Source organism: Prionailurus viverrinus, chromosome F1 (assembly GCF_022837055.1).
Source record: "Prionailurus viverrinus isolate Anna chromosome F1, UM_Priviv_1.0, whole genome shotgun sequence".
NCBI classification, from domain to species: domain Eukaryota; kingdom Metazoa; phylum Chordata; class Mammalia; order Carnivora; family Felidae; genus Prionailurus; species Prionailurus viverrinus.
Genome location: NC_062577.1, coordinates 7,305,216 through 7,319,421, shown reverse-complemented (window position 1 = coordinate 7,319,421; position 14,206 = coordinate 7,305,216). Strand labels below are relative to the sequence as shown.

At 47.6% G+C, this 14,206-nt stretch overlaps 1 protein-coding gene across 3 annotated transcripts in view; it reads left to right on the top strand.

The window, feature by feature from the left end:
- The window catches only part of ILDR2 (immunoglobulin like domain containing receptor 2), a 68,333-nt gene that overhangs the window by 47,071 nt on the left and 7,056 nt on the right, over positions 1-14,206 (top strand). For all 3 annotated transcript variants that reach the window (XM_047841269.1, XM_047841268.1, XM_047841270.1), the window contains exons 5-7: positions 89-235; positions 1,354-1,530; positions 10,100-10,213. In XM_047841269.1, the coding sequence (XP_047697225.1) occupies positions 89-235; positions 1,354-1,530; positions 10,100-10,213 (438 nt within the window). The remainder of the gene's footprint in view (positions 1-88; positions 236-1,353; positions 1,531-10,099; positions 10,214-14,206) is intronic.

Below are 14,206 nucleotides of genomic sequence, written 5' to 3'. Positions count from 1 at the left end.
CACTCCTCCCACAGTAGACAGCCATGAGAGTGTGCCTGTCCCGACAGCGGGCCACCTCAACCGTGGGTTTCTCTGTGCGTCCTTCCAGAGTGGGTGTTTGTTGGCCTGGTGATCCTGGGAATCTTCCTCTTCTTCGTCCTGGTGGGGATCTGCTGGTGCCAGTGCTGCCCTCACAGCTGCTGTTGCTACATCCGCTGCCCGTGTTGTCCAGATTCCTGCTGCTGCCCGCAGGCCTGTGAGTAAAGTGACTAGCGGGGAGATGTGGAACGATCGCGAGAAATGTCACCTCACCATCAGACAGCTGTGTACCCTGAGTTCCTTCTCCGCCTCCTTTCCTTCCACCTTAAAAGTTGGTCGTTCCAGGCTCACACCTCTGCTGGGAGCCCCCGGCATCCTGAGATGCCCATTGCTGTTTGCCTTCTCACCTGCCTGCACCTCTCCATACTTCTCATCCACACCAGTCACCCCTGCGTTTGCGACTCTCATTGGCACTATTGGTGAAAGGAAGGGCAGCTTCCAGATGTCAGGTTGTGGGTAAGGCTTTTGTCCTCTCTTCAGGCCCTCAAGCCAGAGGAGAGGCCATGCCTCTCGGATGCAGAGAACTCCTCTTTTAGCAAGCAGGGTATGCAGACTGCAGCCTTTGAGTACCATCCGGCCACGGATGAGTTTCATTTATTCCCGTGACAAAATGGTCCACAAAGGGACCAGTCCTTACTTGGGGATTCACAATTTTACCTGAATGGCCGAGCCCGTGTAGCCACTAAGTTGGGCACCCCGGCCATAAGCCAGATACATCTTGAAGGAGAAAGACATACGTGCATCTTTAATATTCTTAGGATTAAAGCAGTTTCCAGGAGGACCCAGGTTATTTGCTCTGCCTTTGAGAGCACAGAGCAGGGCCAGGTGCAAGCTCATTACCTGCTCTGCCTCTCTAGAAGAGGTTTGGGGTCCTCCTGGAACCCAGGAGGGTGGCACGGTGCTAGGCCTCCTCCGGAGGGACAGAGGCAGCCTACAGACAGTGTGGTTAGCAATGGGCCGTGCCGTCACCACGGACTGCCATGACAGCTCCTAGTATTGCTTAATTACTCAGTTGCCAGCTACTGAACACTGTAATTCCTTATGTCATTGCTTTTGGTGGAGCTGGAGGAGTCCAAGGGGGTAGGGGGAGAGTGGTTCTGATGAATCAGTTCAGGCCTAGGAGAACACACACACACACACACACACACACACACACACACACAGAGGCACACGTCCAAGAGCTCCCGTAAGCGCATCCTCAGGGAGTTTTGGTGTGAGGGTTGTGGAGGGTGGGACAATAATATAATCTCTTTTGCTCTTCATCTCCCTCCACAGTGTATGAAGCAGGGAAAGCAGCAAAGGCCGGGTACCCTCCCTCTGTCTCCGGTGTCCCCGGCCCTTACTCCATCCCCTCTGTCCCCTTGGGAGGAGCCCCCTCATCTGGCATGCTGATGGACAAGCCGCATCCACCTCCCCTGGCACCAAGTGACTCCACTGGAGGAAGCCACAGTGGTAAATGTAGTTCCAGCCCGCCCTGCCCCATGCTCCTCTCTGGCTTCCGCTCTGGTTCCTTCCTGATAAGAACCATCAGCTCAGTGCTTCTTCTTTGGAAAGTGACGGTCTCCATTCCAGAAGTGGGATCTCTCTAGCTCTATCAGATGTCATCTGGAACGCATGTCAGGCTCTCCAAGGGCTGCAGGATGTAGCCGCCCCTGCTTTCTTCCCAGACTCCTCAGTAACTAAGATGATGAGGAAAAGAGGCAAGGCACCCGTTGAATGTGGGTCATCCAGTGAATAAATAGTTCTTTCAGCCCTACCTAGGGTTCAGGACTGGTGCACTACAGTGGGTGCTGTGAGGAACACTGAGAAGTTTAGGACACGGTTTGCCCAGGAAGCGGTACGGCCCAGCCAGGGAGAGACAATAGACTTTTATTAGGACAATTAGATGCTGTAAAGAGTATGGTGCTGGGAATTCAAAGGATAAAGAGCTGGAGCAGTTACAGAGCGTTCAGGGAAGAGGTGGATTTGAGCTGGGCCTAGAAGAACACAAAGGAAAAGGAGAACGGACAGCGGGTTGCTGGGCACCCCCAGGAAGGACACATGGTGGAAGCCTGGGGCTGGAAGAACAGGGTGTGTGCTTGATGGTCTCCAACTTGGCTGACTGGAAGAAAGTGGGAGGCTTTAATGGAGCCTCACCCAGGTGAGGGAGGGCCTTGAAACCCCTTCAGGAGAGCCGGGACTTGGTGCCATAAGGGAGTCGGAGCCACTGCAGGCAGGTTCCTGAGTTCTTGGAGAGGTGCTGTGCCAACAAGGCCGGTGGGAACGGAAGAGAGTGGGAGCAGCGATCCCGGGCTGAGGGGTGACCGAAGCCGTTCAGGGGGTATGAGAGCATCTGGGTCGTGACGGAGGCCATGGAAGTTGAAATGAGCAGGTAAATCTGAGAGAGACTTCGAAAGAGGAAGCAGGTATGGCTTTAGGGAATGCAGGAAAGGGGAGGCTTCAGGGGGAGTGCAAGCTGTCCAGTGATGCGCACCACAGACAGAATTAAGTACTTGGTAGGGAGAGCTTATTTGGATGGAGATGAGCCCTGGTATCTAGGGTATGATGCATTCGTGGTTACTGGCGAGGGCACAGGGGTAGCAGGGGCGGAGAGACATTAAAATGGAGCTTTCCGGGAGGTGTCTGAACAGGATTACAGAGTCGTAGCGATTGGACGTGTGTGAAGTGTATTTGGAAGGTAACTTAAATCCCTAGGTGTGGATGAGCCAGCAGGGTTGGTAAAACAGACACTTCTCCCCTGGAGGCACCTGGACTTCCTTCAGTGGGTACGGGAAGAGTATCCGGCCCACTGAATGACCTGTCCGTGCTGGGCCCTGGAAGGAGTGGATATCCTCAGTGAGCGATTGGTATTCGTGGGTTTGTTTTGTTGTGTGTGTTTTTTTTACCCTCTCCCTGGAACTATTAGTAGAATTCTGACGTCTGAGCCTGGGAATGAGTCACAGACTGAGAAGTAAAAGTTAATGATCAAGGACACACAGAGAATTGGAGAGATAAAGACAATATAGTTGCGTTTCTCCCAAGGATGGAATGGGAAGAGAGACGTTAATGGAACTTGTCTCATAATCGGTTTGTGGCTTCCCCTTTCTCCAGTCTTTTTATCCTTCCTTCCCACCAGAACCCATTCCCTCTTACTTTTTGGAAATGGATTCTCGTAATGAAATGATTCTTACTCATCGGGTGACAGACACTTCCTCTCTCCTGATTTCAACCTTTTCCTGGTTCCTGCCATACTAACCAACTGCAGTTAGAAGTGGCTGGAGGGGGGCGCCTGGGTGGCTCAGTCGGTTGAGCTCAGGTCACGGTCTCACAGTTCGTGAGTTCGAGCCCCACGCAGGGCTCTGTGCTGACAGCTCGGAGCCTGGAGCCTGCTTCGGATTCTGTGTCTCCCTCTCTCTGTCCCTCCCCCGCTTTGCACCGTCTCTATCTCTCAAAAAAAATGAATAGATGTTTTAAAAAAAATGTTTAAGAAAAAAAGAAATGTTCCTTGAAACATAGGAACACTTATTATTTCAGAGAGCAAGAAATCCCAAGGAAAAGTGGCTCCGGGGTTGCTTAATCGATCGGTTCAGGTAGCACCACTGAAGGTCTGAGTTCTTTATAGCTTTTGTTCTGTCCTTCCAAGCTGGCTCCCCTTAGGATCCTGTGGTGACTGCCATAGTTCCAGGTACTAAATGCATTCGGAGAGCGAAAAAGATACGCTTCTCCCTTGTGCTGCTTTTCTCAAGAGTGAGGAAACCTTTTCCAGAAGCCCCTCCCCCTTCTCACAGACTTCTTGGTGGTTTTATTGGCAAGAATTGTGTCCTGTGCCCGTTTCGGTACCAGATTGGCTTGAACTAATCGAGACGCATCTCTTAGGCCAAAAACACCTAATCACCTTGGAACTGAACAAAATCAGGGTTCTGTTAGCCAGCAAAAAGGGGAAGATGCACAACCAATGTTAGCCACAGCTAGTCTGGCCCAGGTTGTCATTGTGTGGTTCACTGAGTCAGGATAGCATTCCTCATGACCCCTAGTGGGCACATTTCTGTACTCATGGCCCCATGGACAGAATTATTGATGGCATCTGGTTATTTGTCTGTTAAGAAAAAGGTGGCTTAAGCCAGTGTTCTATGTACATTATTTGTTAAAGAAGGTTAGAGATGTTAAGAAGTGCTGATTTATAAAGATGTAAGTTTAGCCTATTTTATATTTATATGCTAGCTCAATTTTAGGGTAATCATCTAGCAATAGTGATTTTTCAGGTTACATTTGTGTACAGTGCCCTTTTGAACCCTCTGGGTGGTTGGAAAGGCATCTTTGATGAGCTGTGTGTAGTACAGCCAGTCAGTTACCCACTGGGAGAGAGAAGAGGCGCCTTGATTCCCTCCCCCGTTCTTCTTGGCAGCTACTTGAGACCTCTGTTACAATAGAAGAACTCTCTCCTCCTGTCCTGCCCTGGACTCAGCCTCTTCAGCTTTGTCAAGGTTCTCTCTTTATTGAGTACCCCACATTCCATCCCAGTCTCCCCTCTCCTTGCCGGACTGTCTTTCTCTAGAGACTCCTTCCTAGCAGCATTCAAAGCGTGCCTAAATCTCTCCATTAAAATAAAACAACAATTTGCAAAAACCTCGTAGTCCTTGGATGTTGCTTCCCTACCCCTTTTCTCCTCTTCACAGCTGAACTCCTTCAGCGTTTCGGATGTTTCACGTCTCCATTTCCTCCGCTTTTCGCCAACTCCTCGACTAACTTCCATCTCGCCATCGCTTTCACTACTCCAGAAACAGTGCTTGTGAAGATCGCCTTGTGGCAAACCTAATCAATGCTTCCCAGTTCTTAACCTCCCTTGACTTCTCAAAGCGTTTGCCACCCCTGCCCCACCCCTCTCTCTTTGCCTTCCCCAACACGTTGGTTAGTAATTTTTCCTACTTATTTCTCTCCGCGCTGGCTGGCCTTCCTCCTGTTTTGTCCAAGGTCCTCTCCCTGGGAAATGTTATCTACTCCCACGGCTTCAATCACGTTTTCTATGCTTATGGCTCCCAGTCACTGTCTCCAGCCCCTCTCCTGCTCCTCAGTCCCATGTACCCAACTGCCTGGACATCTCACAGGCATTTCAAACTCGGACTCTAGGAAGTCGAATTAGTCTGCTGTTTTTTGACTGCAAACCAACTCCTGCATTTCTCATCACAACAGGTGGCCCCGTTGTCCACCCGGCAGCCCCCACCAGAAGCAGGGACCTCGTCCTCATCTCTGCCTCACTTCCCTCATCCGGTTGGTCACCAGGTCCCTCGGATTACACCTCAAAATAACCTTGAATCGGTTTACTTTCCTCCACCTGTATTGTGCTATCCTAGTCCCTGCTACCCTTATCTCTCACCTTGATTAACGCAACTATCTCCGACACTAGCTTTCCACCGCTACTCTTGCCTTGTTCTAATTTATTTTCACATCCACCTGGCCTCCCCTCATTCTTCTTACAAAAGAATTGAGTAGGCAAGTAGGGTTTTGAAATGTCATTTTCAAAACTAATAAGGATATGCGTCTATATATATGCCTACTGTATGTATACAGAGGATATGCAAATTTTAAACATCACTTCTCCCACAACTGAGCTGCTATCACCCTGGGGGTGGAATGTGGCAGCTGTTCCATCATCCATAAACAGCCTTACTTAGCTCATTAAGATAGGGTAGGAAAAACAAGGCTATATCCATGGGTATCTGCCTCAGAGACTTCTGCAAGTTTTATAAGTTAGGCGTGGCTGTAAAGGAGAAATGAACTGAAAAGTAGCTGATTTCCAGTCAACTGGGTCAAACATATCAGCTCAACTACTTTAACAGTAAGAATTTTTGTAGGTTGGCATCAAAATGAACATCCCAATATTCCCTCCCCGCCAGAACCAAAGTCGCCGAGGCTAATCCATTCGAGGAGTTGAAGTATGAAGAGCCACAGCAACGAAAGGACTTGGGCCAGACAGAGCTCGAAAAGACAAATAGATCCCCCATCCATGCTAAACTGAAACATCACTGGGGGGAAAAGTCATTTTCCAAAAAGGGCTGGACTTTGGCCAATGGTCCAGGACCTGTCTTTTCAAACTATCGCCACACATCAGAGAGTTCTCGGATCTTCAGGCAAATTACAGATAAAAATCAACCTGACACCATTTTACTTGTTTTCACGTAAGAAAAACTTGATGAATGCCTACGAATTTTCCCTCACAGAATTTGCTGTCTAGCAAAATGGGCTTTGGGGGTTTGTGAATGGAAATAAAACGAGCAAAGAAATACAAAGCAGTGTATGATAAGACTGCTCTCTGATGCAAGCTCAGAGAAGGAAAAGTCTCATCTGCTTGGAGGGATGAAGAGAGGTGTTCTGGTGTTTTAAATGCTCCTGAGCATATACGTGACACAGAGCCAGATTCTGCCAGGATGAGAGAACTTGTTTTCGTTCTAGTTTTAGTGTGCTACACAATCAAACTTACAGTTTTCAGTTGAAAAAAAGAAACACCTTTTTGCAGGGAGAATGGCCTAGCTTTTTAGCTACTGAAACCAAATAGATGATACGTCTAAAGTCTAAATATCAATAATTCGTCCTCGTCCTTCTCGGCAAATCGGAGGGATTTAGATTTCTGAAGACGTTAGCTGAAGTCAAGGCAGAAAGTATCTATTCTAGCGGAGTCTCTTTATAATGCCAGGATTGGAAGGTGAGACAACTGTCTTCATTTGAGGCTGTAAATAGTTACTGTAACTTTTCAGGGACATGATAACCTGTGCATACATCATCAAACCTGTCTCACAAGGAGGAGTGTGATTTGTTATAATGACACAGAAAACAATCTATGCTCTACTCCGAGTTGCAATTAACGGAGAGGTTTCCAACTGTTGCTCAGAGAGGCGGCCATCTCTCACCACCAGGGGACAGCTGGGACATTGTTCCATAAAGCAACACCTCCCCACCTCCACTTGATCTCAGTATGACTGAATGTTTACCGTAAAAGTGCTTCACGTATTTAAAACACCTGGCTGAAGCCATAGCTCAGGTAGGGTAGGCCCCTTCCCTAATGCCTATAGCACCTGCTAGTGTTCTCCTTTAAAAAATAACCATCAATAATGGCAGCAAAACTGACCTAAACCTTGCTGCTCCCTCAAGCCATCGTTCAAGTCCTCCCCTTCCTGGCCAAAACCCTCTGACCAACCAACCACATGGCTGCTTCTGCCTTACTCTGCAGTCCCTTGTCATATAGTTTCTATTTCTCATTTCTGTTCGTTCGTTCGTTCGTTCATTCGTTCACTCATTCATTCATACAAACACATGTTTCTAGGGTCTACAGTGTGCTAGGCTCTGTGCTTGTGCTGGAGATGCAGAGATAGAACTGGTCTTTGTCCTCAGGAAGTTTAGAATCTAGAGAGGGAAACTCTACAGGAAATACTCTTTCCAAGGAAATCATTACCCCCCGCACCACCCTCAGACTAGCACCAATTCAGCTCAAACGTTTATTTATTTAAAAAAAAAATTTTTTTTTTCAACGTTTTTATTTTTATTTTTGGGACAGAGAGAGACAGAGCATGAACGGGGGAGGGGCAGAGAGAGAGGGAGACACAGAATCGGAAACAGGCTCCAGGTTCCGAGCCATCCACCCAGAGCCTGATGCGGGGCTCAAACTCACGGACCGCGAGATCGCGACCTGGCTGAAGTCGGACGCTTAACCGACTGCGCCACCCAGGCGCCCCTCAAACGTTTATTAAGTGCCTACCAAGCACTGTTCTGGGGTTTACGCTGATCTAGAATAAGACTTCTTTTCCTTCGAAAATCTTTGGGAAGATGAGACATTTATACAAATAATTTGGAACAAACTAGAGCGTATTGAGGGTCCTAGTGAAACTTCCAAGTAAATGGTTTATAAGAGAGAAATGAGATGGAGAGAGAGAAGAAATAGAACTTTATAGCTATGAGAATCAGAGAAAGCTTTTGGGATGTGGTGCCATTTGAGCGGCCCCTGATAATTACAAGGAACTCAAAGAACTCTACCGATTAGGTCTTTGTTGTCCTCTTTTTTACCTTTTAAAATTTTTTCTGTATCTGTCTTCCTTGTGAAGAGAAAGGTTGGGAAGATTTAAAGTTGGGGAAGTATTAGTTGCATTTTATACACATTAAAACCAGGTACTTGGTAGGTCATCATTTATTTGAGGCCCCTCAATAAACCAGCCACATGCCTACCAGTGCCCAGTTCCCTATTTCCTAGCCCTGTGTTTCATCCATCAGACATGACTGCCTCAGAACAGACATAGCAGTTCCGTGGGATAATTGCATTTTAATTGAACTGTCTGTACTACTCTGTAAACGCCTCTGCAGAGATGGAAGGAAGAGTGTGTAGCTTGATAAATAAAATCATTCCTGCTAATAATTGCTTCTGCATAAGGATTACGGATCTAACCTCCAGGAGAAGGTGCCACTTAAAAGCGTGTGCTGAGATTCATTAGTTTTTTTTTTTTTTAAAGTGATTCCACAATTGGAGATGAATCTGAACTGCCCAGAATGTTCTCATATAGAAAATTGGTGCACCTGCAAATGGGTGTGGGGGCGTTCTTTCAGTTTTCGATGCCAGGGCTGTGATCAGAGTGCTGCGGAATGCTGTATTTTAATCTTCCATGGACATAGTTCGTGTGTGGGGCTTTGTCCACAGCCAGGGTAAGGTGACCAGAAAGCAGAAAACAGAGTCCCCTCTGGAGGCGCATGCAGTCACGTGGTTTCCTTATGGCATTCGCCCTGCTTTGGGAACAGAGGACGTTGGGGGTTGGGTCACTTTCTTCCATCCTGTTGTAGAGTCCTGACTGGCTAGAAGATAGGACGATGGCTCAGATCCTCCCACCCAGGGCACACCTACGAGCATTTCCTACTCTGGGCTTTCTCCTCTTGTCTTTCCTACTACCCCTGACTCCTAGGCTCCAGAGAGGCTTCAGTCAGATAACATGGTTCCAGCCCTGGTGCTGCCAGTAATGCTTGAGCAAGTTATGAAATCCCTCTGAATCAGAGTTTTCTCAACCATAAAATGAGGCTACCGGAACTTCATTAGGGGTTGGGAGGAATGAACGTCCATAAAGCATTTAGCACCGTACCTAAGCACATTTATAGTGCCCAATGAGTGTTGTCTCTTGCCATTATTGTTACATCCCCATCCCATTCCTTCCCTTCTCTTGTTTCCCTTATCTGTGAAGATTAGACGTGCCTGTGTCTGGTCACCCTTGAGGCTGGTATTGGACTTGGCTGATACTTAAGTGATATGGGGCTTCAACAGCCTTTGTAGCTGACAACATGAGTGATGGGAATGTAGGAGATGGTATTATCTCTCAGGCGTTAGTTTTGTTTCTTACTAAGCCCTGAAAATAGCACCTGCTTGTAACCACATAGCGGCAGGTTGAATTTATCATGTCTAGAATATGGCATTCCCTTTCCTAAAAGGAAAATGTTAAAGAAATAAATGGAACCATACTTAGCAATCCGTGTGGTTTGCACCTTCCTTGGCCCAAATGTATATCATAGTCTCTAATCCCAGTTATGGAGTTTTTGCCTCATCTCCCAGGACACTAGAGGCGTTCAGGCCACCTTTGTCAAGGTCCCTGATGTTTGGGTGTCTGTTTTATTTACATGTGCTCCTACCAAGTGAAGATGTGATCCCCAGATGGTATAGAATGATCTGTCTGGAAAGTGGTCTTTTTTTTTTTAGTGTGAGTATACTTCCCTGAGCTTTGAGAAGATGATCTTTAAGTGGAGCTCTAGAAGGTCAGAAAGCAGGAAACAGAATTTAGCAAGTGACCCCAAATACACTGTCCTAGAACTTTGTTATTTACCTGCTGTTCCTCCGTTCCGGGGGCACCGTCTGATAAAAGGGATCTCAGGTATGGTTCCATAAGTATAAATATAGATGACTGTTTCCGGGTGATTTCAAAAAGAGTTGTCATAAGCGGGGACCATGTTTCTTTCACTTGGCAAAATGGAGGCCCGCTCCTGCTTTTTTCAGCCCACCTTCCTGTCCTTTCCTTAACAGTTCGCAAAGGCTACCGGATCCAGGCGGACAAAGAGAGAGACTCCATGAAGGTCCTGTACTACGTCGAGAAGGAGCTGGCTCAGTTTGATCCGGCCAGAAGGATGAGAGGCAGATGTGAGCGTCTGTTAGTTCTGTGTGATCTGCGCGTCATGCGGGAGTTCAACGCTTGAAGGGGGACTCGGGGGTTACCAAACCTGGGCAGCCCTGAGCTCTCAGGGTTAGAACTGGCAAGGGTGCCGGTGACATCCTGAGGACAGGAGCCTCAGGTACACACAAGGGAGAGGAAGGGCTTCTGGTGCGAGGAGTAGAGCAGACGTGTGTCTCTTGGCTTACGTTGTATCTCTCCATGGAGTAGCCAGCGCTGTTGGGCCTGTGCAGTCCTGGGGTTGGACATACTTGATTCCAAGAGTCTCTCCCTGCTACTGTCTTTAAAACAGATTCAGAATAATGACAAAAGATGTGCGGTTTTTTCCCAGCATGAAAGCCCCCATCATTGAACAACGGTCCAGCTGCTGACTTGCTAGAGGGGGGCCTCGAGGAAAGTGAACGAGCAAGTGTGCCAAATGAATCTACAAAAAGGAGGCCCGACGGTCCTCTGAGATCCCCAGCAGCAGAGACCGAGGGGCCAGCAAAAAGGGTGTCCCTCTCGTCAAGAGAACCTTTAAATCACTGAGTTGCAGGGCCCCAACCTTAACTCACTCGCAGCCCATTGGACGCTTGGCAGCCAACACGGCTGATTATTTGGCGTGGATTCCAAATTACCTTCCGTGATGAGGGGCGGCACGGGGCAGGTCTGACGTAGATTCGCTGATTATCAAAAGGGTGCTGGCGGGCCTGGTGGTAAGGTCACAATGTCTGTCTCTCTTTGAACCCTCCTTGCCTTGGAAGCAAGGAGAGACTCGATAGAATTGTTGGGGAAACAGTCCCAGACTAGAGGCACTTTATTCAGATTAAGGACAACATATTCCTCCCAGTTTGCAATGCTAAATTCATCCTGTCTGGGCTGCATCCTCCCACCGCAGGGACTATAAAAAGACAATCTCCAGATTGGAATGTCAGGAATGCAGATGTCACTGCACTTGACAAGTTAGTTGTAACGTGTTGTCATGGAGCCCTGTGAGGGGACACAGATAGGGATCAAGGAGAAGGAGCCTGGGAGGAAATCTGTGAATCTCACGGCTCAGAGAAAAAGTTAAAACCTGAGGTTAAGCTAAAAGGATGGGTGCCGGTTTAGGTGATGTCTCCTGCCTACCTGGATGGTCTTCGGGGACTGACAGATCATTAATGTCATGGAATCTTAGCATCCATGGAATCTTAGCATCTTAAAGATGGCTGAGGTCAACCTTTGCAGTGTACAGATGAGGAAACAGAAGCCCAGAGGGTTGAAGTGACCGGACCAGGATGAGAACCCAGCTCTTCTGATTCCCAGTCCTGTGCTCTTTACCCAAGAAATTTTTGAGCAAACTGGATGGCTCCGTGGCTGCAGCGGCTGTATCTGTTTAGAGATCACAGCCTTTTACCTCCTAGGACTTTAGTATGTTAGAGCTGAAGAGACTGAGGTTGTTGAATCCACCTCCCTCATTTAAAAAAAAAAAATTGGGGGGGGCGCCTGGGTGGCTCAGTCGGTTAAGCGGCCGACTTCGGTTCAGGTCATGATTTCGCGGTCCGTGAGTTCGAGCCCCGCGTCGGGCTCTGTGCTGACAGCTCGGAGTCTGGAGCCTGTTTCAGATTCTGTGTCTCCCTCTCTCTGGCCCTCCCCCGTTCATGCTCTGTCTCTCTCTGTCTCAAAAATAAATAAACGTTTAAAAATTTTTTTTCCAAATAAAAAAAAAATAAAATAATTTTTTTTCAAATAAAATAAAAAAAATTTTTTAAACATTTATTCATTTTTGAGAGACAGAGAGACAGAGCATGAGTGGGGGAGGGCAGGGAGAGAGAGGGAGACACGGCATATGAAGCAGGCTCAGGCTCCAAGCTGTCAGAGCACAGAGCCCAATGCGGGGCTCGAACTCACGAACCGCGAGATCGTGACTTGAGCCGAAGTCGGACGCTTAACCGACTGAGCCACCCAGGCGCTCCCATCTCCTTCCTTTTACAGAGAAGAAAAGGGAGGCAGAGAGGAAAAGTGCTAGAACTGGAACCAGGATTTCCTGGAACCTGCGGGTTGACATTACAATAATTGCACAGAGATGAAGTAGGAATATAGTTCACTTGACTTTGAGAGGTTCTGTTCCTGAAGAGCAGAGTAAACCCTGGGGTGGATCTGGGACGTGGGACGGTCTTGAAGATCTCCTTGTAAAACGGATCTCCTGGTTTCAGGCTGGGGCAAGATTCTGTAAGAACTGGGGATTTCAAGTCCATGAATATGCTAGCCAGGAAGATCCTTCTTCTTCTTGCCCCTTGTAAGTAGGGGGTTGCTCTTGGGATGTTTTTAGTCCAGGATCCTAGTGCAGTGATCTGTAGACAACAGCTACCAGGGCAAATTTGTTCCACCTCCTGTTTTTGTAAAAAGTTTGTATTGGAACAGAGCCATGCCGGCTCACTTATACATTGACGGTGGCCGCTTTCGTAATACAATGGCCGGGTGAAGAGTTGTGACAACACGGCTCGCAAAACCTAAAATATTTGCTATCTGGCCCTTTACAGACAAAGTCTGTCTCTCCTGTCCTAGAGTTACATTATTAGGTGTTCGTGAAGCAGGGACGTTGATGTGTATGCTCGATGCGGCAGAAATGTTAGAGCCGCAGACATCCTAGATGGTCCACCAGTATGAATGGTGAAACAGAGCTAGCCCTCACTGTGTGGAGAAGTGGGAAAAGTCCATTATTCCCTGAAGTTTAAGGGAAGTTCTGAGCCAACAATGTGATCGTTCAGCAGTTTCACTTGATGCATTTTATAGTTCTCTTCTTTTTTTAATGTTTATTTATTATCGAGAGACAGAGACCAAGCATGGGCAGGGGAGGGGCAGAGAGAGGGGGAGACACAGAATCCGAAGCAGGCTCCAGGCTTTGAGCTGTTAGCACAGAGCCCAACGCGGGGCTCGAACTCACAAACTGCCAAACTGCAAGATCATGACCTGAGCCGAAGTCGGACGATTTACCGACTGAGCCACCCAGGCTCCCCTGATAGATAGTTCTCTTCTGTGCTGTTCCCAGGAGATTCGAATTCACTGAGATCATGAGAAAAGGAAGGTTCTAGATTGTTTAATCAGTAGTATCTGAGTTATTTTTCTTTAAAATGGGCACTAACTAGTCCATTCTCCTCAGAAAGAGGAACAGGTTTAACGATTAGATTATAATCCAAAACCAACTGATTGCATGACCAAAATGAATGACATTTCCAGTAAGCCCAGATCTGGTAGAACAGGACAAGGACACTGTTTATGCAGTGGTGGGGAGGCCCTTCCTTTCCTCTATGGGTGGGACTCAGCAAAATTCTCTGCTCCTCCAAGGAGTGTTGGGGGTAGGGAGGAGAAGTAGAGGGGAACCTGAGACGCATATTTGTGCTGCCCACATCCTATCTTGGCTTACCTTTTGCTCAACAGCCAGGCCTTACACCTTGTAAATGTTGATTTTGATAATATTTTGAAGTTCTAGCCAAAGGATTGTAGAAAACAAATGGATCCAGTTACATTAGAAATAGATTCGCTAGATGTGTTTTTTTAAGTAAAATGATATTCAATCCCTTTCGAAGTTCTATAAATAAATAGTTGGTTTTTTTTTTTTTCTTTTTTTTTTTTTTTTCTTTCCAGACTGCGATTCTGGTCTTATTCACAAGTGCTTATGCAAAATGCTACTTAGGGCCCTTTAGGGGAGGAGCAAACTGTGGCCATCCCCTCCTTAGAATTTTGTAGGAAGAGGACAAGTGGAAGCCCATAGACCATAGTATCCAGAAAGGGAAAGAGTGGATACGAGGTATGCAGTCCCCCTGACCCTGTGGACTGTGCTCTGTGGTGAGGGGCACGGCTGCAGGAGGCTGGAATGGGGTTCCTCTAAAGCATGGGGCTGTCCCGGCTCTGAAGGCCCGTCTTGGGACTCAGGCAACAGTAGGGAAGATCTTGTGAACTCTGACTTCTCTTTTTGCCCCTTTTGGCTCAACGTGCCTGGG